The sequence below is a fragment of the Pezoporus wallicus genome, unplaced genomic scaffold (assembly GCF_028554395.1).
Source record: "Pezoporus wallicus isolate ANWC-B61680 ecotype Strahan unplaced genomic scaffold, APGP_CSIRO_Pwel_v1 contig_6483, whole genome shotgun sequence".
Lineage (NCBI taxonomy): Eukaryota > Metazoa > Chordata > Aves > Psittaciformes > Psittacidae > Pezoporus > Pezoporus wallicus.
The window spans coordinates 167,356-189,510 of record NW_026642986.1 but is presented as its reverse complement, the minus strand read 5'-3'; the positions used below and the strand labels follow the sequence as shown (position 1 = coordinate 189,510).

Sequence of the window (22,155 nt, the reverse complement as noted above, 5' to 3'; positions counted from 1 at the left end):
TGCGTCAATCAAGGTATAGTAACACTAAGTGAGCAATCAGCGTGCACAAAAACCAGTTCCATTCCTCTGAGGAGTTTGCTCAGAACATAGCATCACACAAGGCAATTGTCTCTAGCCAGTTTCTAAGCAAGACTGAGACCTTGAATTGGATGTGTGGATGAACTTTAATGAGTCGTCTTTTTTGCCCAGTTTATTGATAAGATACAAGTTCTCTCCTATATAAGGGTCATCTGAGTTCACAAACACAGTAGTTCTGAGAATGACACTATTCAAAACAGTCTGTAGCATTACTCTCTGTTATGGAAATGTCAGTGCATCAAAACGAAGTATTTTTTTCTGAGATTAGTAATGAACTAAAATTAGCTAGGCATCATCTTTCATAATAAAAATACAGCAAACAAGATCAGGTGGGGAATATGTCCATTTTGAAGTGTATGAATGTATTTTCAAGGTACAAGACTGTACAAAATGAGGTCTTAACCCTATAATCATTTCATAATACCCATAGTTTTCCTCATATTAATTTATTTCAGACTGCAACTGTTGGCAGATTAAATAGCTTTAATTATCTTCTTTTAAGACTTTTGAATTCTATTTTAATTCAGAAAATGACCTTTACAAGAATAAACACTGTTTTGGCACTCTCTTAACCCTTTCATAGTTCTGCTTAGCAACCCTGATAATTCGATTTGAAAAGTGAAAAACGACAGCTTATATCAACTATTATGTTGAGCATTTAAAAAGTTTTTCTTAGGCTGCATGCTGATAATTTCAGTCTTGGAATGTTAAGATGTGACCATACTGGAATTTTGGCAATGGGAAAATATTATGTAGAATTTTTTCTTTTTTGTGTGATTTTTTTTTTAAGTTGTATACATCCTTAATCTTCAAGACTGTTTATTCCCATTAATTTCTGAATGGTTCTTTTCTAAATATCCTTTAGCTTCTTGGCCAACACCTTAAAAGCTTCATGAGATGCTGTTGTTTTGGTTGAATTTTATTAATTTTAATTTTCTTTCCTTCAAGACACTCTTTTTAATGGTCTTGGACTTGGTGCTGTCATTGGCCTGGGAGTGGCAGCCCTTTTGTTAATCCTGGTTGTGACTGATGTTACCTGCTTCTTTGTACGACAATGTGGATTGCTAATGTGCATCACCAGGAGGATCTGTGGGAAAAAAAGTGGTTCAAGTGGAAAAAGCAAAGAACTGGAAGAAGGAAAGGCCGCTTACTTGTGAGTATTAATCACATATTTTGGAAACTTCGTTAAAAGAAACTTGGCTGTCCAACTTATATTAACTTCATGGCCATTTTGTGGCATGGCAAAGGGAATTATTAAAACGTTTCTATTACTTTGGAAAGTGTTCCTCTGAAATGTATAGCATTGTTTGTGGTCAAATGTTGCCTTAAAAGAAAAACAGGCACAAAAAGTCATTTAAAGTATCTCGCTTTAAGATGGCATTTTTGTGCAGCTTCACACAAAGGAAATCGATTGCAATTCAGTAAGTTATAGGCACATCTTTGGTCCATGAGGAACAGATCATTGTAACTTCATTTCTACAAATCCATCTTTGAGCTGCTAATACCCGAAACCTCAGCATATGGTTGTGGCAGTGCCAGTAAATCTGGGAGTGAAGGACATAGTGTTATAGAAGATCCGTGAAGTTTTTCTTCTCAGATGGAAAATCTTGTTTCTTGCCCATAGACTTTAAGAATAAAAAGTATTGTTGATTTTTAAAAACAGGAGTGCTGATTTGGATGTGGGTGAAACACTCAGGACCGTTATTGTTCTTCATAGCAACAGTCAATGATTGTTAAACATAAGTGGGGATTAAACAGTCCTGATCCTCACAAACACCCATGTAGTGGCTAATTCATCAAACAAATGTGAATAAACTGATCATTTATGTGCAAATATGTTCCCTTAAATGATAAGAGTGGATAATGAGATCTCTGGCAAAACAAATCAAGTACTGATTGCATAAAGTAATCATATTTTAAAGACCCAGAATTTACAGGGTTTTCCAAAGGTAAGCAGAAAGAGGTTTACTTACAGTCTCTCTTTTTTTTTACTTAAGAAATGCTTAATTTCCTCATTATGTTCATCTCATAGATTTCTTATTCATACACTGTAATATTTGTGAGAATTTTATCTTTGTGTGGTTTAAATAACATTTACTGGTCCAATTCCTGTGTGCTGTAGCTCCTGGGAGATCAGATTTTGCAGCCCTCATTATTTATAGCTGTATCAAGCTTTGTTGTTGTGTCTTTTCTGGTTTTAGTTCTGACTATTGGGATTCAGGAGACTATGTCTTTCCTAGGTAATCATTTCTTAGTTGGGTTCTCAAGTCTTTGGAAACAGCTCCATGGAACAAAACCAGATCAAATAATGCTTCTGAATAGAAGTTATGTCATAAAATAGATGTTCCCTAATTCTCCACAGCTTACAGTAAGAGAAGAAAGTATTTTTTCTGTGGCATGAAACTAGCATGTCCAGGTCAATAGAATCAAGATGTGAAGCTTCTGACTCTGACTTGGCTGTTCTTTCCTGTTGAGCACAGCACTTCAGTTTATGTTTTAATTTTCCATTCAAGAAGTGACCAAGTACAAATTGGTGTATATAACCTCCTGAATGGGAAGAACTTATGGAGCTAAAGTTGCAAATGTCATTTAACAATAGTTTATACCTTGCTCTCTCCTTTCATACCCAAATGACATTCCATGCTCTCCCAGAAAAGCATTAAGCCTGGTCACTTAACATTAATTCCTCCATGACACTTATTTTGCAAGAACAACTACCATATTTAATTAGATTTCTTTCCTTGTTGGGATGATCTTCAGTCAATCTGTCTTAGAATTTGGTACTGTTCTTATTTCAGCCTTTAGTCTGCATAAATAAACTGTGAGGCTGATTCAAGACAGGCTTGAAGAGTCAGAATTTTAATTTATTTCATGCCAACTGCTGTTCCCTAAAAGACACTGACATTTCCATGTTTTAAATATGTCAGTTTGCATTCTGAATTTTTGAGTGGGTTTATGGGAGAGTTGTATGTTACATTTTGATTGTAGGATATATAGAGAGTTAGTAATTATGTTCCATATGTAATGAATGGAGATGGTACAATGCATGTAACGTACAGACACCTGGAACAAAAACTACATCATGCATTTCCTACAGATCACTTTCCCTGCTGTGGAATTTTTAGGTGTTTTGCAGTGCTTCAGTCCTATATGAATGCTGTTTGCAAATGATGTCTTTTTTAAGTTTTGGTCATTCAATAATCTATGTTCATCTGTAAAACCGTAGACATACAAACAAAGAAAGTTGAACTTCTTATTCCCTCCACCAGTCCTATGCAATCCGTAATCTTTTGACAGATGTGAGGTAACCATGACAGTTTTGTGTCTCATCAACAGAAATTAGCATTGTAACCATTTGTGTATCTTAAAGTAGAATTTCACTTGCAGAAGTGAAGAAGCAGATGCAGGGTTGGATTGTTGGTTTGATTTTTTTTTTTTTTAAATAACCAGAATCTTTTAGACTTCTTGCCTACATATTTATTTGTGCCAGACTTTTTTTAACCTACAAAGGCTTTCCTTGAGGATATCTTTCGGAAGACAGTAGAGTTTTCAAGGTACTTTCTGAGAAGTTGGATTATTACAGTTGTAACAACCTGTTTAACACAGAGATATGAATTGAGGGTTTAGTTCTTTCCTATGGCACATAGCAGTCTGACTTCTTCTAGAATATCACAGGTCCAGGTAATAGTCTGTTAAATATAAAAGTAATTATTCATCTGTAACTCAGTTACCCTGTATTTCTAGACTGTGGCTGATGAAGTTCCAGGATACAATTCCTGATCTGATGACAGGAATAGGGGTGAAATATTTACATGGAAAGAGGTTTTTATTTGGAAATATCAAATATATCTTGGGTATCCTTTCATCTACCTTTTAAGATTAAAATTATATGCAAGTTAGTTAGTACTAATATTATTAATACTTCTGTAGCACTGAGAAGCTATTTCCATATCATAGCCATATTACTGAGAGCAGAGAAGGACCTGGGGATACTGGTGAATGAAAAGGTGGACATGATGCAGCAGTGTGCGCTCGCAACCCAGTAAGCTGTCAATGTCCTGGGCTGCATCAAAAGGAAGCACGACCTACAAGGTTGAAGGAGGTTGTTCTCCTGCTCAGCTCTGTTCTTGAGAGAGCCCACCTGCAGTACTGCGTTCAGCTCTGAGGTCCCCAACACAAGGGGGACGTGGGCCTGTTAAATCAAGTCTGGAGGAGGGATGTGAACATGATGAGAGGGCTGGAGCACCTCTCCTATGAAGACAGGCTGAGGGAGCTGGGGTTGTTCAGCTTGAAGAAGAGAAAGCTCCAGGAAGAACTTACAGCAGCTTCCCAGTACCTAAAGGAGGCTTATAAGAAAGATGGAGCAAACTTTTTATCAGGGTCTGTTGAGATGAGACAAGGGGTGATGGTTTTAAAGTGAAAGAAAAAAAGATTTGCATTGAACATAAGGAAGAACTTTTTAACAACAAGGGTGGTGAAACACTGGAACAGGTTGCCCAGAGGAGTGATCGGTGCCCCATCCCTGGAAATCAGGTTGGATAGAGCTCTGAACAACCTGATCTAGTTGAAGATGTCCCTGCTCATTGCAGTCCTAGGTTGGACTAGATGACCTTTAAAAGTCCCTTCCAACCCAAACCTATTCTATGATTATCAAGAAAAGCATAATGGCAGTACTGCTCCATCTTCCAACTCATTGTCCAATTAGCACAAAAGTTATTCTTTTACTTACATGTGAAAGACTAGCATTTGTTCCTAAAGTGGGGGAAATATGACATAGAAACAAAGAGTTTCTTCTACTAGTGCAAGCAGAAGGGGCTAGATTCTTATCACACAAGGGCTCTTTATGCTGTTTTAGCAGCTGGGATTATCACAGTCTCAGGATATTAGAGTTCTGCCGTGTGTATACTAATATAAAGGCTCTTTATACTGCCTAAAAAGTTCAAGCATAACTAGGCATCAAGTCCTGTATTTATTATACTAGGTTAGCAAAGTTTACATCTATTGCCATGAAGAGGCCATCATCTGATTATTTAGTCATAAACTAGATGCTCTTTTGAGATGCTAATCCATGATGTTTGTGGAGTTAGGCAAGTAACCATAGATACAGGCTGCTTTGAAGACTTCAAGGAATTTGGAACAGGCTGTTAAATGTGTCTCAGTGGTGTTAGTCACTGATAATTAGTTCTGCCTTTTCTTCGCCGACTTTTGAGAGAAAGGATCTTGGTAATTATTTATATGCAATGTATGTGGTTAATATGATGATATAAGACTAAGACTCTTTTAATAATTTTTAGGAAGGATGGATCAAAAGAGCCAATAGTGGAAATGAGAACAGAGGATGAAAGAATTACCAACCATGAAGATGGGAGTCCTGTAAATGAGCCAAATGAGACAACTCCCCTCACAGAACCAGAGTAAGTAGCCTGACATTCCCTGGAGTTTCACACAAGATCATTCTGGCTACAAGAGTGGACTGGGCTTCACACTTTCTGAAAGGGAGATAAACAGCATCACCAGAGTGGTGTGCTGCAGCAGTGTACAGCTGTACAACCACATCTGGGCATTATCCAGCCTTTGGACGACAACACCATAATAGCAGCAATTCTGCAGAGTATCATTACACTACGACCTCTATGGAGGTTAGCAAGTATCCAGCTCTCCTGACCCTGCAGTGGTGGCTGAGTACCAAGATTTTTTTAGTCAGGTGCAGCTGATCTTTACCACATTCCAGCAGTTATTAACCCCTCCACAGGAATAATATCCTGATTCTCAGAAATAGCCTTAGATTGAGACACAGACACATCCCTACACACCCCCTGTAAGTAGAGCACAGTGATTCCATGCTCCAGAAACCCAGCATCTTATGGGGTGGACCATTCGTGCTTTCATTCATGTAACTGGGAGCTTAGCTCAGTATTTAAATCCATGTGGTGTAACTGGATTAATAGTGGTGAAGTGCAGCCACTTTGCTTGTTTTCCTCATGCCCTCTTCCTACCCCTGAAAGCTGTTCTCAGCACAGAAACAACAGCAGCAGTTCTTGCCAAGGCTCTGGCTGCCTCCTGAGTCACAAGGACCAGCCTTGGGCTGGGGGATCCCAAGTGCTGGTGGTCAGGTCATCTCTTCTGCTTTGCTGCTGCAGCTCCTGGAACAAATTAAACTGGGTAGAGTACCTGGTGTTTGTACCTGAATAACTTCTCGAAACCTCTGTGGAGGATAAAGTAGCATTTGTGATAGGGTACAAGCAAGCTGGTATTTTCCTAGGCTTACTATTGCAATGAGAGCTTCTGATATGCTTTTTTTTTTTCCTCTGAAAATTCAGTTGGAAGAGAAATTAGTATTTCAACAAAGGCATTGACAATTTCATTCTTTCTATAGAGTTCCCACCTAGTGGTATTAAAGGACATTAATTGATTGCTAAAGAGTTTCATTTCTGAGCCTCAAAAGTCAATTGATTTGAAATTATTAAAGAAAGCTTCTAGTTTCTTTGAGCCCAAAGCTTTTCATGTGTTGTGAAAATCTCCTGCCTCATGAAAACTTAAAGGTGTCATGGCTACAAAGACACTTCTGTAGTAATATAGAATCACAAAGTCATAGAATGATTTGGGTTGGCAGGGACCTTAAAAATCATCTAGTTCCAACCCCTCTGCCATGGGCAGGGACACCTTCCACTAGACCAGGTTGCTCCAAGCCCCATCCAGTCTGGCCTTGAACACTGCCAGGAATGGGGCAGCCACAACTTCTCTGGGCAACCTGTGCCAGTGCCTCACCACCCTCATAGTGAAGAATTTCTTCTTAATATCTAATCAAAATCTTCTGTCTTCCAGTTTAAAACCATTTGCCCTTGTCCTGTCACTACATGATCTTGTAAAAAGTCCTCTAGATTTCTTGTAGGCCCCCTTTAGGTACAGAATGGCTGCTATACAATGTCCCCTGAGCTTTCTCTTTTCCAGGCTGAACAACCCCATCTCTCTCAGCCTGTCAAAAAAATAATATTAAAAAAATCACCTGTTGGTTATTTGGTAAAATCACAGTTGTTATTTGAAAGGAGAAGATGTTCTTACAAGTCTATTTCTGAAATGACAAGAAAATTGCTTTTCTTAACATTGTCTAGAACTCCACAGAGCCTTTAATAAGAAGAAAGCCTGTGTTATTGTCAGTGGCATTTTTAGTAAACGGGGTTGGAAGTTGTGTTAAAATAACAGTGCAATAAGCTATATACTTCCTTAAAGAACCTGTACGTGAAGACTTTAAAGTTGTGTTAATTGAACAATTATGGAATTTGTTGAATGACTAGTGATATGTTTGCTCTTCATATTAGAACTTATAATGAGGGGCACTTTAGAGAACCCACAGTTATCTGAGGAGTCAGGGGAATGTAGTAGTAAACACTGTAAAAGTCCAGCAGGACTCGGATATGTTAGTGGGTAAGGTGCCAGGGCCACATTTTTTTGTACTTCAGGACAATCTGTAGAACCAAATCTTGCAAATACAAGAGAGATGCATCTAGCAAGGGACATGATAGCAGGAAAAATCCAGTTCAATTCTTCCTACTTGTTCCAGTCATTAGAACAGCTGACATGAGCGAACTATGAGGATGTTAAAATCAAAACTCTTATCAAACTCCTGGGGGAGGGGGAAAGAATCAGTCAGTGGGTGGCACAAAAAATAATTAAAGCATAGGAACAACTGATAAGGAGTTTAATAGGTATTATGTCCTTGGGAGAATAGGTCTACCAAGAGATATTAATAATGATGAGAGTTTCCTTTTGGTAAATTCTTGTCCAACAACCAGTGGCAAAAGGCAGCAGTCCAAGGTACAGCTGGACAGAAGCCAGCTAAAGATTCGGGACAGAGTCACTTAGGAAACCAAAGATAAATAGAGCATCATGCAGCCAAGACATATGAAGGAACACTGGTACTAAAGGAACATGGAAAAACCTGCTTATTCACAGGTCATAACTGAAAAAACAGAGAAGCAATATAAAGTACGGGTGAGATGCTACTAAAGGAAAGGAGGATGCAATAGGGTGGAAGTCCCTCAGTAGGAAGAACAAGTAGGATTTGTTAACAAAACACATTGTGAGTAACAGGTACTATCAGCTGGAAGCTGAAACCTAGGCATATCATGGGCAGAGCAAGGATGACCAGCAGGAATCTTGAATGGAAGAGCTTAGCTTGCAGGAAGGAAGACTTTCAAGGACATTCCAGGCAGGCAATGTACATACATGGTAGGATTCATTCTGAGTAATTATAGCTGTTTTAAAGGTATATGAGGTAAGCCTTCAGTTTAAATTGGATTAAATATTTTGAATAATTAGTTGAATTATTTTGAATAATACCAAATTATACTTAGAACTTTAAATACAATTTAATCATTTGTGGAAAATAATTAATAAAGGGATTACTTCATTTTACAATAATATTTTCATTATATTGGTCAGCATGTTATTCAGCAGTCTGTGTTTTACCTTAACTCAGGTGATTCTTTTCAAAGCCAGGTTTGGAATCCGTGCATGACAGATGAGCACAAAGCACTTTCACCTGCAAGTCAAGAAGGTTTAATAATGCTGGCAGGAAATCATTTTGAGCTGTGCATTTCGTATTACATTTCTGTGATATGATTAAAATACCATGTGAAATGTGGTACTAATTGCATCACTAATTAATGTAAAAATTCTGACATTATTGTGTTTTTAGTGTTAGTTGAGTTTTTCTTAGTGTTAATGAAGCTGGGTGAATTCCAGTATGAAAAGGGCTGGGAGCCATTCTCCTGTAAAATAGGAAAGTATAAATACTCTAGTTAAAGTTTTGTATGGGTAATATCAGCATTTCATTTAGGCCACTTGCAGCACTGAGCGAAGTCAATATTATTAATGATTGACAACACCCAACATCTGATTAAAGCAAAAGAACCTTTTAAAGTTCTCTAGTATCTTTTTTTTTTTTTCAAAAAAGGCTTTCATTAGAAAATACTTTAAGATTTGAAGGGATTAGTCTGCCCAGCTGTAAAACATCAAATTAATTTGAATAGATGTAGCTAAAGAAAACTTAGGTATAGGAAAATCGGTGTAATTAAAACATTTAAACTTCATTTAGTTAATTAAAAGAAGAAAATGATTGAATCTGCACTAAAGATTAAATATGAATTAACATTTGAAACAAGAGGAAAATTCCAAACCCAAAAATTCTGTCATAGTCAGAAGGATAATGCTGAACAACAACTAAACTGATAACTTCACCTGATATCCAAAAAAGCCTACAAGTTTTTAAAGACAATCAGGTTAAGGAATGGGTGGATGAACTTTCTGATGAGGAAAACTTGCAAAACATTTGATTTGTCTGTAGTTTGGTTGTTTTGTTGCTGACTGAAAGCAAGGCTAATTTTATCACACTGCATGAACATGGATTTCAGTAATACCTAGTATCCTTCAGCAGGGTTCTAACAAATCTTCATATTTCAATTAATTTGAAAATAGTTGTAACATGCTCTTAATTCACTTCTCCAAAACAGAATATTCTGTCAATTGGCCAGTTTTCACTTTGACTAAATATTTCTTCCCTTTCAGCAATATTTTTTGAGAAATTACTTTGCCTTTATATAAAACTAGATTAAATTCAGTCTTTCTTTAAATACTGGTGGAAGTGCTAACACAGGTGCCTGCTTACCTAAAATGCTTCTCATGAGCCATGCTTCCTCTGCCTCAATGTTTTATCATCTTTTAAACACAGACTAGTGTTAGGTTCTGCTGTTTCCATTCTTTCAGGCATTGTGTTGTGGGCTGAAATCTGTTTCCTTTGGGTGTGCCACGTGAAACAGGCAATTACTAGAGATCTTTGTCTGTGTTCAAAGCCAGACGGCTGATATATATCCCACATACTTTACTGTAATAGAGCAAGTTAGTTTTCTCTTTGATTTCTCTGAGATACAGGTTGTGCTCACTGTTTAACCTCTAGACAAACAGCAGTTCGTTTCATACAGTGTAAGTTTCATAAGACTGGTAATTTGAGTATTGCAGTATTTTATTTGTTGTTATTAAACACTGTTATTAGAAGACATTCCTAAGGGGTTCCTTAGACAGGTTTTGAACAGTATATTGCTCTTTGGGACATCGAAGCAATCACAGTGGAAGTTTACTGAAACATTTACCGGTTATAATGGATAAAAAAGGCATATGCATACTATTCCCTAGTTAAAAACAGAAAGCAAATGCAAACTGAAATCACGATTAACAGCAGTTATGCCCAGGAGACATTATTACAGGAGCATCTGAGTAAACCATACATATCTTGACAGCTTCTGGGTTTTTTGTTTTTTGTTTTTTTTTAATGTTTTTTGACAGCTAACTACTGGCAGCAGGGAATCAATGATTTTCCAGATCCTTTTGAATGAAATCAGTGCTTGTCTTTCCTGTAAAGCAACGGTGGAGACACTGTTGCCACTGGAATTAAGGATCATAAAGCTCCTCTGAGTTTTCTCTAAGTTAGTCTTAAAACAGCTATAAGTTATTAATGCAGCTGGATAATGTGATGTAGCAAAAAAAAATTTTAGAATTTTCTAAGTAATAAAATAACTTCCATTACCTCATTGTGCTATAAAAAGTTCTTTCCTTTACCAATGTCTTGGCATAATCTCCAATGATAGATTTCCTATTTCATATAAAATTGAATTATATATTATAATATATATATATATATAATATAATAAATTATATTTGGATACAGACATAAAAAAGGGTATAATCTAGATTCATCAAAAGGCTTGCCTTTAAGTGTTTCACAGTATGCTAAGGAACTCATACCTCTATACTGTCTTGGGTCAATTTATTTGCATTATATTGCTTCTTTTGTCTTACTGCAGAAACTGCATTTTGAGCAGCAGCAATGTTTTTGTCATGTGCCATTTAGGTTTTTCTGGCTTTATAGAAATGGGAAGAGTTAATATGAATTTCTTCAAAAGCAAATAACCTCATAATATAAATAATTATACATTATTGTCAATAAATTATGTAAATTATGTTTTTAGAAACACTGTGAACTGTATAAGCAATATGTACGCTATAGACTTAAATTCCAGTTTACACATTATTTATGTGTTACCATGATTCCTCTCTTCTTCCGATAGGAAGCTGCCCCTAAAGGAGGAGAATGGGAAAGAAGCTTTAAACGCAGAAAACATAGAAATCAAAGTTGCTAATGACATCATCCAGTCAAAAGAAGATGATAGCAAAGCATAATAAGATAAACGACAGCTGTCTGGATAATGCATTTGGATTGAAGTAACCCCGTGACCAAAATTTTACAGCTGACCTTAATTTCTTGGGAAACTTAAGCTTGGAATAGTTAGTACATGTGTACATATGATGAAACAGTTTCTGTCTACAGTTCCTTTCTATTTTTTGGTTAATGGTTTTAGTATGTAGTTTTGCTGACACCAAGTCCCATGGTATAAATTTGAAAAATATGCAGAATAAGGACTGTAATTTATTATATGATAAAGTTTGTCTATTTAGAAGAACAGTTATAAAGCACCCCTAATCACAAACAACATACGAGATCTCTCCAGATCTTACAGTACAAGCTACATACATAAAGTGACATCTACTACTATGTTTGTTTCCATTTATAATAAAAAAAAAAAAGTGCAGGTTGTCCTTAAAGAAAAAACAGTCTCAGTATAAAGTTTAAGACCTTAGCAATGGCAGACACTCAGTAGTCATTCCAGCTGTACTTATCACTGGAAGTAAACACAGAGCCAGCTCCACCTGTAGTTTCACCTGGGGTTTTTTGTAAAATAAAAAGTTGATAATGGCCATGTAGAGACTTAAATAATATTGGCTAACTATTTTGTAGCAGTATATTGGTCTCATCCTGGCTACATGAGTGTGACTCTGAAAGACTCCATGTCAGTGATTCAGGTTTACTGTATTAAAGGTTTGGAGGTTGCATGTGAACTAAAGGACAGCAAAGGTGTGAAAATAAAACTTTTTTTAATCATAACCTTGGCTTTAAATGAAACCTTACAATAAACACAAGCTAATTTGGTATTAGACCAAATACATTTTTCCCTGTCTAGTGTTTCTTAAGTTGTTTTTTTTTATTGTTTATATTTATTATTCTGCTTAACATGCATCACTGAAATTTGATTTATTTGATGCAAAATTTATTCATATTTATTTCCATTGATTTAATGGTGCCACTAATTGGAGTAATATATTTTGCTTCTATTTCAGCATAGTGTATTCACACCTACTAAACTTTTCAAAATCTTGCTGTGAAAGAGGTTGATAAACAATATAGAAAACTAGATTGAAAAATTGTATTTAAAAGAGTAAATTGTAGAGTACCTTATGGATTTCCCAAATCTAAGTTATACCTGAGGTTTAAGTGTAGCTTTACTCAGTAAATCATGTTCTATCCTCACTTATATCTGAATTTTGCTCATATTTGAAGTTCTTTTACTTCCCAGTTTCCCAGAGGATGTCATCAACCCTTAGCTGATATTTCAAAGTCATGGCAAAGTGGTTGACTTTTCTGCAGTAAAGCTGAAAGTGAAATGTAACAGAGTGTCCTTAAATTTGAGGAAGATGACAGGTTAACCTTCATGTTAACCAAGCTTTAGTGCATTTGAAATTGCTGAGGAGGACATACTTAACACGTAGGGGATTTTTATTTTTCAAACCCAAGTCATTTTATGGGTTTTTTTACAAATTTTCCTTACTTTAGAAAGTAACAACAATAAACCACTGGTGTGGCTAGGATAAGAGGCCAAGTTCCCACAAAACCAGTACCAAAGTGAAAATAATGGGTAAGAGGAGGTAGAAATGTGTGATAAAAGTCATGAAGGAGAATAATTTGAAAGTGCTGAAAAGAAGTTTCTTTAAATACTAAGACACTATTTCTGGGTGAAGGAAACATGAAGACATTCCTTTATGACCTCTCACTGTTGCTCCCGCATACTCCCACTACTGGGTAGACAGTACTACCAAGTAGCTGCGTGTTTATTAAATCTCAGTCCTGTTTCTTCCTAAGTACACAGTGAGCAGGACTGCCCCTAAGCAGTAATTAAAAGGAACAGTTGTCTCTTATATATGAAAATCTGTTATTTTATGAAGTATATATTAGCATCTGGGCTTTTTATTCTATCAAAATGCAAGGAAGGGACCTGGAAAATTCCAGCAGTTGAAAATAATGTGGCAGCCCGCATCATCTCATGCAGTATTTTTACCAGGGATGAAGGTAGGAAACATCCTTTCCTCTTCTGCCTGTCATCATAAACTTAGGTGGTGCTGTGCATATTCACATAAGTCAAGCTAAGCTTTGCTAGGCAAACGGTGCTTATTTCTGAATCCAGCATGATCATCTGCACAACAAGGTTTCTATACAATATGGGCAGAGATAACAGTATCTAGGCTCGACTGTAGATGCATTTCAAATTTTAGCACTTCTTCTTGAGATTTACACAAAAAAACTTTATAGCCTAACAGCTATATATTCAGGGTTGGGGGTTCATTTTGTTGGTTTTTTGTTTGTTTGTTTGTTTGCTTTCTAATATGGCCTCTAATTACAGTGTGAAGGAATCAGAAAATTTAAGAGGTCCTGTCAGCACATTTATTATCGATATGTCTGTGATGCTTTTTACAAGTAAAATGTACCGCAAAACTATTTCAATATTGGAAGCAAAAGCATTTCCCACTACATTGGATTACAAGTGAAAAGTTTTTTTTTTCCAGGAGTATTTATTTTCTTCCTGCTGTTAAGTCTCCTGCCAGCTGGCCTATGTGAAGGCTGAGAATTAAACAGTTCTAAATTACTGATGGACTGTCCAGGCATGCCATTTGGTCTGTTATCTCTTGTGCTTTGACTACGCTGCAGGAGAAAGCCACACTATAACTATGAAAGAATGCTTAAAAACACTGATATGTGAAAATATTTCAAAATGAGGGGCAGCGCATAGTCATTTGTAAGATACGTGTAGAGTGGAATAACGTCATTTCTTTACTTTCTTTTACTATTCTAGACTAAAAAGAAAAAAAATCTGTATAAATGTCACTTTTTCTGTCTAAAAGTAATTTTAAGTGTTAGTATGAAATGTCAGAAGAGTTGACAAAATATAACTATTTGTAAAAGTAATCTGAATTGTTACACTAACATACTCTAGGAACAAGGGTGGGAGGGAGCTATTGAATTAATTAATGATATAGAATGTGGCAGTGACAATCTCTTTTCAACAAAAAGTAAGGAGTAAAATCAAGTAAAATGACTTTGAGCTTCTTGTTAATTTTTTTAGTAGACCTGCGTTCTGATTTACCATAACAGTAAGAAAAGTTTTAATTAGTGTTTAACAATTTAGTATACAAAAGTGCTCGGGGGGGGGGGTCTGTTTTTTTTTGTTTGTTTATTTGTTTTTTTTTTTTACTTTTATAATTTTTTTGTGGTTGCAAAAATATTTAATATTCTGGTGATGCTAATGTCTATTGTGACAAAGATTAATTTATTTAGGCCACAGTCTTGCAAGAAATTAGTGTGGCTGAACCCACCCTCATATGCTACCCCACTGACACCAGTGGGGTTGATGTGAGCAGGAGGATGGATGTACTTTCATAAGAGACCTTGCAAGATTGGGCCTACTATCTCTTCATAGATATGTACAACATAATCACACAATGACAGTCATCTACAAAGGCTGTTCGACAACAGTGCCTCGTATAGTGAATTCCACCTGCTGTCTTCAGCCTCTGCATTGATGTTTATCAAAAAAAGTGGCTTTCCTTTTACGGTGGTAATTACTTTGATTATTGATTTAAGTGCCAATCATCAAACTGTAGTATAATAATCATGCCATTTTTCTGTTTCCTAGACCGGATAATGGAAATGTATTTGTGCCTTTTGATAGCATGCCACTCTGCTTTATTAAAGAAAAATCTTTAGTAATTTGTCTACAAAGCCTGTTCAAAATATTTAAAAGCTCTACCATGACATACTTTGCTCAAATATGCTCAAATACTCATCTGAAGTAAACTGGAGGTAGTATTCTCAAGTCACATAAATATTCTAAAATTTTCAAAAATCTATTGAGATCACAGTTCTAGTGAGGGTCATAGTGGGTATATTACTACTGGAAAGATACAAGTACACACATGGGGGTGTGTAGGGGTGTTTTGACCAATTTATCAAGTTGGAGAGTCAGATAGATAAAAAGTCTCCTTAGTTATATTTATGTACTTACTTAGACCTAAAACATTAAAATCTTTTCTTAAATTTGAAAGATTGTGTGGAGCATCTTCCCACCATTTTACCTCTGGAATAAAACTGTAGTGAATATTTGCTTTGCAGTCATCTGTGGCCTCACCATCCCTGTAAACTGTCATAGTAAGTAGTATCTTTGTAGAGATACTGTAGCATCTGTTGTATGACATTCACTCCTGATTAAAGGGCCTCCAAAAAGATGATTTACTGAAACTCAAGAACGCTATTACAAATTGATCTAGGGAGGGGTGCTGAGAGCAACTGCAAGAAGGGCCACAGTAGAATCCAGGCATCACTAGGCTCAAACTGACTTCACTGGGGCCTGAGTTTCATCCATACATCTCAGCGAGGCTCTGCATGTCCTCAGCTGATCAAGTCACTTTTGCAGATTGGAGTTTAAGGGGTAAGTGGAACTTAAATGCCATGCCAGGTTCCTGCTAAAATTTTGCTTAGAGGAGGTTTTCCCATCAGGAGTTTCTACTGATCAGGAAATGCTGATAAAAATATCTGATCACAGTTTTATCCCATACATTACTAGCTGCCCACAAGTAAAAGAAGAAAAAGAAAACATTCCACTGAATAAGTCATTGCAATTGTGGTACTTCTTTAGGCAAAGATGAAAACACTCTAAGTAGAATTTCTTCTTAAATCTATTTATTTAACTTCAGATACTCAGGCCAATTGATGCAAAGCTACTATGGTTGAATAGGCTTTTTTAAAAGAGGATCCACCCCCTTTTCCAGGTTTTTTCATATCATTTCCTGGAGTACCCAGTCGACAGTATTTCTGTAGTGGTGGGAGGATACCACTCACTAAGTTTTAAGTGATCTTCAATATTTCCACTGCACATACTAATGTGTTCTTTTATCATTTTACTTGAACCTGAGCCAAGAAGAAGCCTTTCTATTACAAATTTGGCTTTGGATTAGGTTCTGAGAAATCATAGTTTACAAGTCTATCTTTCCTCTTAACAGGCATTGTAAGCCTCATGATGTTTGACTTTCAAACTTGAATATTGGCCATTTTTAGCCCAGAGAAATGAATGAAATATTTATTGCCAAATTTGTATTGGCAGCTTTTAAGTCGTAGGTGAGATTGGGAGCGGGCAAGATGACCAGATACAGTGCTGGCATTTCAGGAAAGCCACTACCAGAGAGAGCAGGTGCCAAAGAGTGAGCTGAGAAATTGCTCAGATATTGGGAATGTCCTTAGCAGTGACAGGAAAAGTGGGGAGCTGCTGAAACAAGAGAGGCTGCTAGAGGCCATTGCCAAAGTCAGGGTACTGCAAGCTGTGAAAACCAGAGGAGGGAGAATATTAACTCTGCTGTATCCTTTAACTCTGCCATATAGGTAAGCTACTTTTTTAAACGTAAAAGGCAGGGATGGGGGAAGGGAAAACAAACCCTCAGAGTCTCTATAGATCAGTGACAAATATATAAAGCAGTCAGACTCCCCAGGAAGATAATTGTGTTGCTCGTGGTGTAGAGTTCTCACTAAGAATTTTGAACTACTTAGACAAGGTTTAAAAAAAGAAATAGCTTTCCTGCTACAATGAGCACTCGGTATGTATTTGTATGCTGTGTACAGTATAAGCTAAAGCATACCATATATTGTTTTTGTTATTCCACACATTGTCAACAGCCCACTTGCGATATATACCACCTGAATTATATATTAAGTTAGCTACCACTGGAGCTAGTTTGTTTATTGTTTCAAAATCTTATGTCCCTATGAAATGCTGTGTATATATATATCTCTATACTGTAAAAAGAAGTAATATTGCAGATGCTGGTTTTGTATTTATGAAAGACATTGAAAGTATGGCTTAAAGTATATTAATTATTTGTCACTCTTCACCATTTGTATATTAATAGTAAAGATACTTTTACTTTAATGAACTGTTGTAGTTACATTTATTTTTGCTAAGTGTCTTTCTGTAAAGATGTCTCATTCATTCTGAGTCTTTCTGCCAAAAAGAAACATAACATTCCCCCCCCCCCCCCGTTATAGAAGTACTCAGTGATGCTCAAACAGCCCTACAATTAGTGATTCTCTTTTCTGTCAAAATACATCACTGCTGTTAAAAACTACTATTGTAGCATCCTGAGTCTCCAGCTGAGCTTGAGGCCCATTATGATCAGCCCCCTAAATGTTAGTGTTGAAAGATAATTTTTTTCCAATTAATACGATTAATGCACTATTTTAAAGGTATTTAGTATGCCAGCAGAAGTTATTATCAGCAGAAGCTAGCTTGTTTTGCTAACCTCTGTGTCTTCAAAAAGTCTTTATCTGTGTTAGCACTACCAGGAACTGGTGATAACAGGTTGGGCACAGGCTTCAGTGAAATAGGCTTTTACTGCAATGCTAGTTTGTGTTCTACTAAGATGCAGAAAGGGTGAAGCACACCCCAGACAATACAGCTCATCCTCTTCCCCGAAATGGCAGAACATCTATCACTTCTGGTTTACCACCAATAAAATTAGACCTTCTAAGAGACTGAATTCACATGGAAACTTGCTAGATTTTGTATTTGGGCCTAAGCATCAGCTTTCTAAGTGCAACATAAGCTCTAGCAAACCACACCAGGCAAAGAATGGAAGGGCTGTACACAGATAAAAAATAATGCTTTCCCCAACAAAGTCTTCACAGCCATGTCTTTTCCTTCCACAGATCCTTAAACTCTGACCTTGCAGACATCTTAGGCATGTGCTTCCCTAAATGCCAGTGTCAGCATTAACAATTAGAAAATAGGTCTCCTTGTTTTGAAAAACTGAGCCTGAGAGAGCTGGTTCAGTGTCCTGTTAACATCAGTGCACCACTGAAAGGTTTTACATAGTTGTGCGTCTTGGTCAGAAAAAAGCCGGGCTTCATCCAGTGATGGATAAATTTTGTTCAGATATCTCAAGAGTCAATTAGTTCAATGCACTGTCCGCAAGGTAGGTCCTCCTTCAAATTACAGGTAAGCAGTAAATACAAATGAATTTTACTTTGCTACTTACTTTTATCACAGAGTAGAGGAAAAATAATCAGTTACTTGTATCTGAAGGACTAAATCATTTTTAACCACAAAACATGTGCTTTAACCACAAAACAAGTGCTATGTACTGCTATGACACTTCCCAAAGCAACAGAAACCAAACATTAGATTTCTTAAAGAATTGCTTTCAGGTGGATTTGTGAACTATAGATACCTTTAAAAAGAAAAGAATTTGGAGAATGTAATGACTCCTTGCACAGTGTACTGCAAGTTTAATTGACGGGGCTCTTGCAATGAAATTCAAACTACTGAGTGATAAGTAGGACAGAATGTGGTGATGTGTGTTAGAGGTTACTTATGCAAAGCTTTTCATTATAGACATGTTTTGTAATGAGACCGTTCCCTAATGGGATGCAAGTGTTAATTATTGCACCGAAGGAATGGTTTTGCGCTTCTTGGCGTTGATGACATGCCCAGCTGCAGCGTTTTGTTCTATCCTTCAGTCTGTAAAGTATGTATTCAATAGAAAGTAGTATCTTTTAAAAAAATGAAGTCATTTACTCTGTTAGATATCATTTTTGCTTCTTTGAGTAAAAGAAAGCAAATAAACACTACTTGCATAATCAGTGCCGTGTACACTGTCACTTGTAATCTTCACCAAGATGACAAACTCCTGAAGCTGAAACACCCTGTGGCCCTCTGAAAGGCCCATGTTTTTGTCTTATGCTGAAGGATGGGGACCTGAATATGCTGCATATGTGACTAAGGGAAGTGTTTGATAATTTCCTGTGAGTTTGATTCCAGTATTAGTCCAGGATTTCTGAGAATTCCACTCTTTATCTGCTGGATACAGGCATGAGAGGGAAGCAATAATGTAAAGGCATAAAAGTAATCGAAGCAAGTCTATCAGCTATTGATGGATTTACTGTTAAGGTCACTAAGTAAAAAAAAAAAAAACACACACAAAAAAAAAACAACTAAAAACCTAAATCAAGTAAAAGTTAGTATTCGATTTCTCTGATGCTATTGAAAGATAACTAGTGTCAGGGTGCCATGAGGGCTGGCAGCTCCAATGGACAGGGTGCTGCAGGACCAATGCGGGCTCTAGGAGGCTTCAGCACCACTCCCACGCGAAGAGCAGGGTGGCTGCAGGAGTCATGTGGGACATCCCCAGCTGCAGTGAGCCCATAGGGACGATGCAGGGCCAAAGTCAAGCCAGGTATTCAGGATCAACTTGCTGAGATGGGGGCAGGCCCACCTAAGGTGCTGCTGGAGCAGGAGCTGATGTCCCTGGGAGGCTGACATGGGGCCCTGTGTTACAGACAGGATGAGGGGAGCTCCAGGGGTCAGGAGACAGGGACAGTCAGGGCTATCAGGGCTTGGATAGAAGATTCACAGAGGGGTAAGAAGAAGTTTAGATATTCTCAGACTTGGGTTAAATGTTTAGGAAAAAAAAGTTTTAGAGATGGGGATTGGGTAAATGCCCACAGCAACATGTTAAAGCAATAAGAAGTCGATCATTTAGGCGATTTACAGTAAGCATGTTTCTCAGCTAAGTATAGTGCTACAAGTAGACTAATTGTACTTTTTGCAGATTGCTTTGTTGTATGAGATCCGTGGGAGATAAGCTCCTATTTTGTAATATGTCTTTAGTGGGAGAGCAAAAGACTGACTGAGAAAAAGGCTGAAGCACTGAATTAAGGGTCAGAGGATCCAATTTCTATTTTGGGTGCTGGTTGCTTGGATTGAGCAAATCAATTGCCTGGAAAGAGTAGTTTCTTTTCCTCACCTTGTCTGTTTTGTGCTGAAGATTTATGCACCTATTTTTCTTCCTGGTTTCAGGGAGACTACTTGCAATAAATACAAGAACAATCATAAACTGTTTGCAAGATTTAAACCTTAGATTAGAAGTGGGGTTTCTTAGGCCTTGTGAGAAATCTTTTTCCTGCCACTTTGTAAGTGTTAGTATGCTGGTGTTTTAATGTATCTGATCATGAGAGCAATAGCCAATTCCTGGGCAGAGGATTCTTTCTCTGTATGACATTTGAGTGGTAAGCTAAACAAAGCAGACTCATTTTTAATTGTGATATTAATTTTACCCCAATGAATTCTGAATTATTTATTCAATTACTAGAAGCTGAATGTCTATACTTAGCTTCAAAATCCTATGCTGTGTTGACAGATTATACTGTTGAGACATACTGTTCTGAAGTGATGCTAGTTATTTCTATGTGAAAGGGCAACCGTGAATTAGCTTATTATTAAGAAATTAGAGACACTTTCATCCCTATACCTTACCACCCAAATTTCCCCTAGAAATACTTAAGTAACATAACAGCAAAAGAAACATAAACTTATTCGCAGTATTTCCCAAAACATCTTTTTGAGAACATCCTTAACCATCTGTAACTGCAGAATTACCCTCTTCTAGGTTTGGAGTTTGTTGGTTGGTTGGGGGTGGTGGGGTGGTGTTTGGTTTTTTTTTTGGCGGAGGGATGTGTATTTTTGGTTGGGTTTGGGGTTTTTTTTTTGTTTTTTGGTGTTGGTTTTTTTTTCCTTGTTTGGCCTTTTTGAGGGCAGCACTGTAACTTCTTCAAAGAGGTTAAACAAATGCGAGTGAGGTGGGACCCTTTTGCAAATGGCTGGTGCAACTACACTCTTTCCCAGAGGTAAGCACATTAAGTTCTTATAGCTTTCTCTCTTGTTTCTAAGAAAAGGTAGAAGGACTGTAAGAAGCAAGCTTTTTTTCAAACAACAAGCTTTGTTGTTTAGATACAGCAGCTTGTACTGGTGGAATATCTAAAAGCCACAAGGAGGCTGAGGTGGTGTGGAAACAGAATTACAGTCACAAAAAAAGGCAATGGTCGAGAAAAAGCAGAGGAGGGGGAAGGAGGGAAAGCTGACTTAATAAATCAATGGGAAATCTGTACTGAGGGCATAAATTATGGGTTTAATAATTTTTATTCTGAAGAGGAGTGGGAAGTGTGAGGAAATTAGCAGAAGTACTTTAGTAAAACAGTGTAGAAATAGGCAAAAGATGTATTAGAAGGTTAGTGATAGAAACAAGTGGGAGATATTTAAGTGAAACCAAAAATCCTAATTTGCTGGCAGAAAATAGGGTTGTTTTAAACACTTAAAAGCGAGTGATATGAAGATCTATCACACCGACTTGAAGAAGACTGAAATGTTAGATAGATACCATAGGAAAACTTAACTTGCGCTGCAGTGTTGGGGACATGGGCAGATGTCTGTGGAAATTATTAAATCTGGAGGTTTAAACTTCCTGATCTGCTACTTTTCACTGGTAGTCCCAATTAGTAATTAGCAGAAGTTTATCCTAATTCTTCTTAATTTTCTGGATATATCTTGTCACTCTATTTCTAATTTTGAGCGGGAACAGAAGGCTTTCACACAGAGGATATTTCCTTCTTAGCTGCTCTGGTCTTCCTGTTTGTGCACATTGATGGTAGCTGTTCCAGATTCTCAGTGAAGTCCTGGTCCTGCCTTACCTTGGTATGCTGGTGAAACTGATGGGTGTACAGCATGATTCATTAAAAGCAGAATTCAGAAAAGCAGCAAAGGAAGACAAACCCTGTTTTCTTGCTTTTTCCATTCTTTAGCCTTGAATGGTGAAGCCACTGAAAGGTATAACTGATGAACTGTACTAAACCACACTGTTCTTTGAGAATTCTTTTGTTTTGGTGGGGTTTATGCTTGTTTATTTCAGAGGGATGAAGGCGGGTTGTTATTTGTTTGGGTTTGGGTTGTTTTTTTTTTCTAATATTCATCCAGGATTCTGACCTGCATAATTTGAGCCTATTCTTTAATACTGAACACAAAACTGTTACTGAAA

The 22,155-nt window shown here is 37.0% G+C and overlaps 1 protein-coding gene across 1 annotated transcript in view; it reads left to right on the top strand.

Moving 5' to 3' along the window:
- NCAM2 (neural cell adhesion molecule 2) overlaps window positions 1-11,447 on the top strand; it is a 286,227-nt gene extending 274,780 nt beyond the window's left edge. Inside the window, exons 16-18 of the mRNA XM_057396479.1 lie at window positions 1,027-1,231; window positions 5,373-5,492; window positions 11,202-11,447. Of these exons, the coding sequence (XP_057252462.1) occupies window positions 1,027-1,231; window positions 5,373-5,492; window positions 11,202-11,313 (437 nt within the window). The 3' untranslated portion in view covers window positions 11,314-11,447. The remainder of the gene's footprint in view (window positions 1-1,026; window positions 1,232-5,372; window positions 5,493-11,201) is intronic.
- The last annotated feature ends 10,708 nt before the right edge of the window (window positions 11,448-22,155 follow it).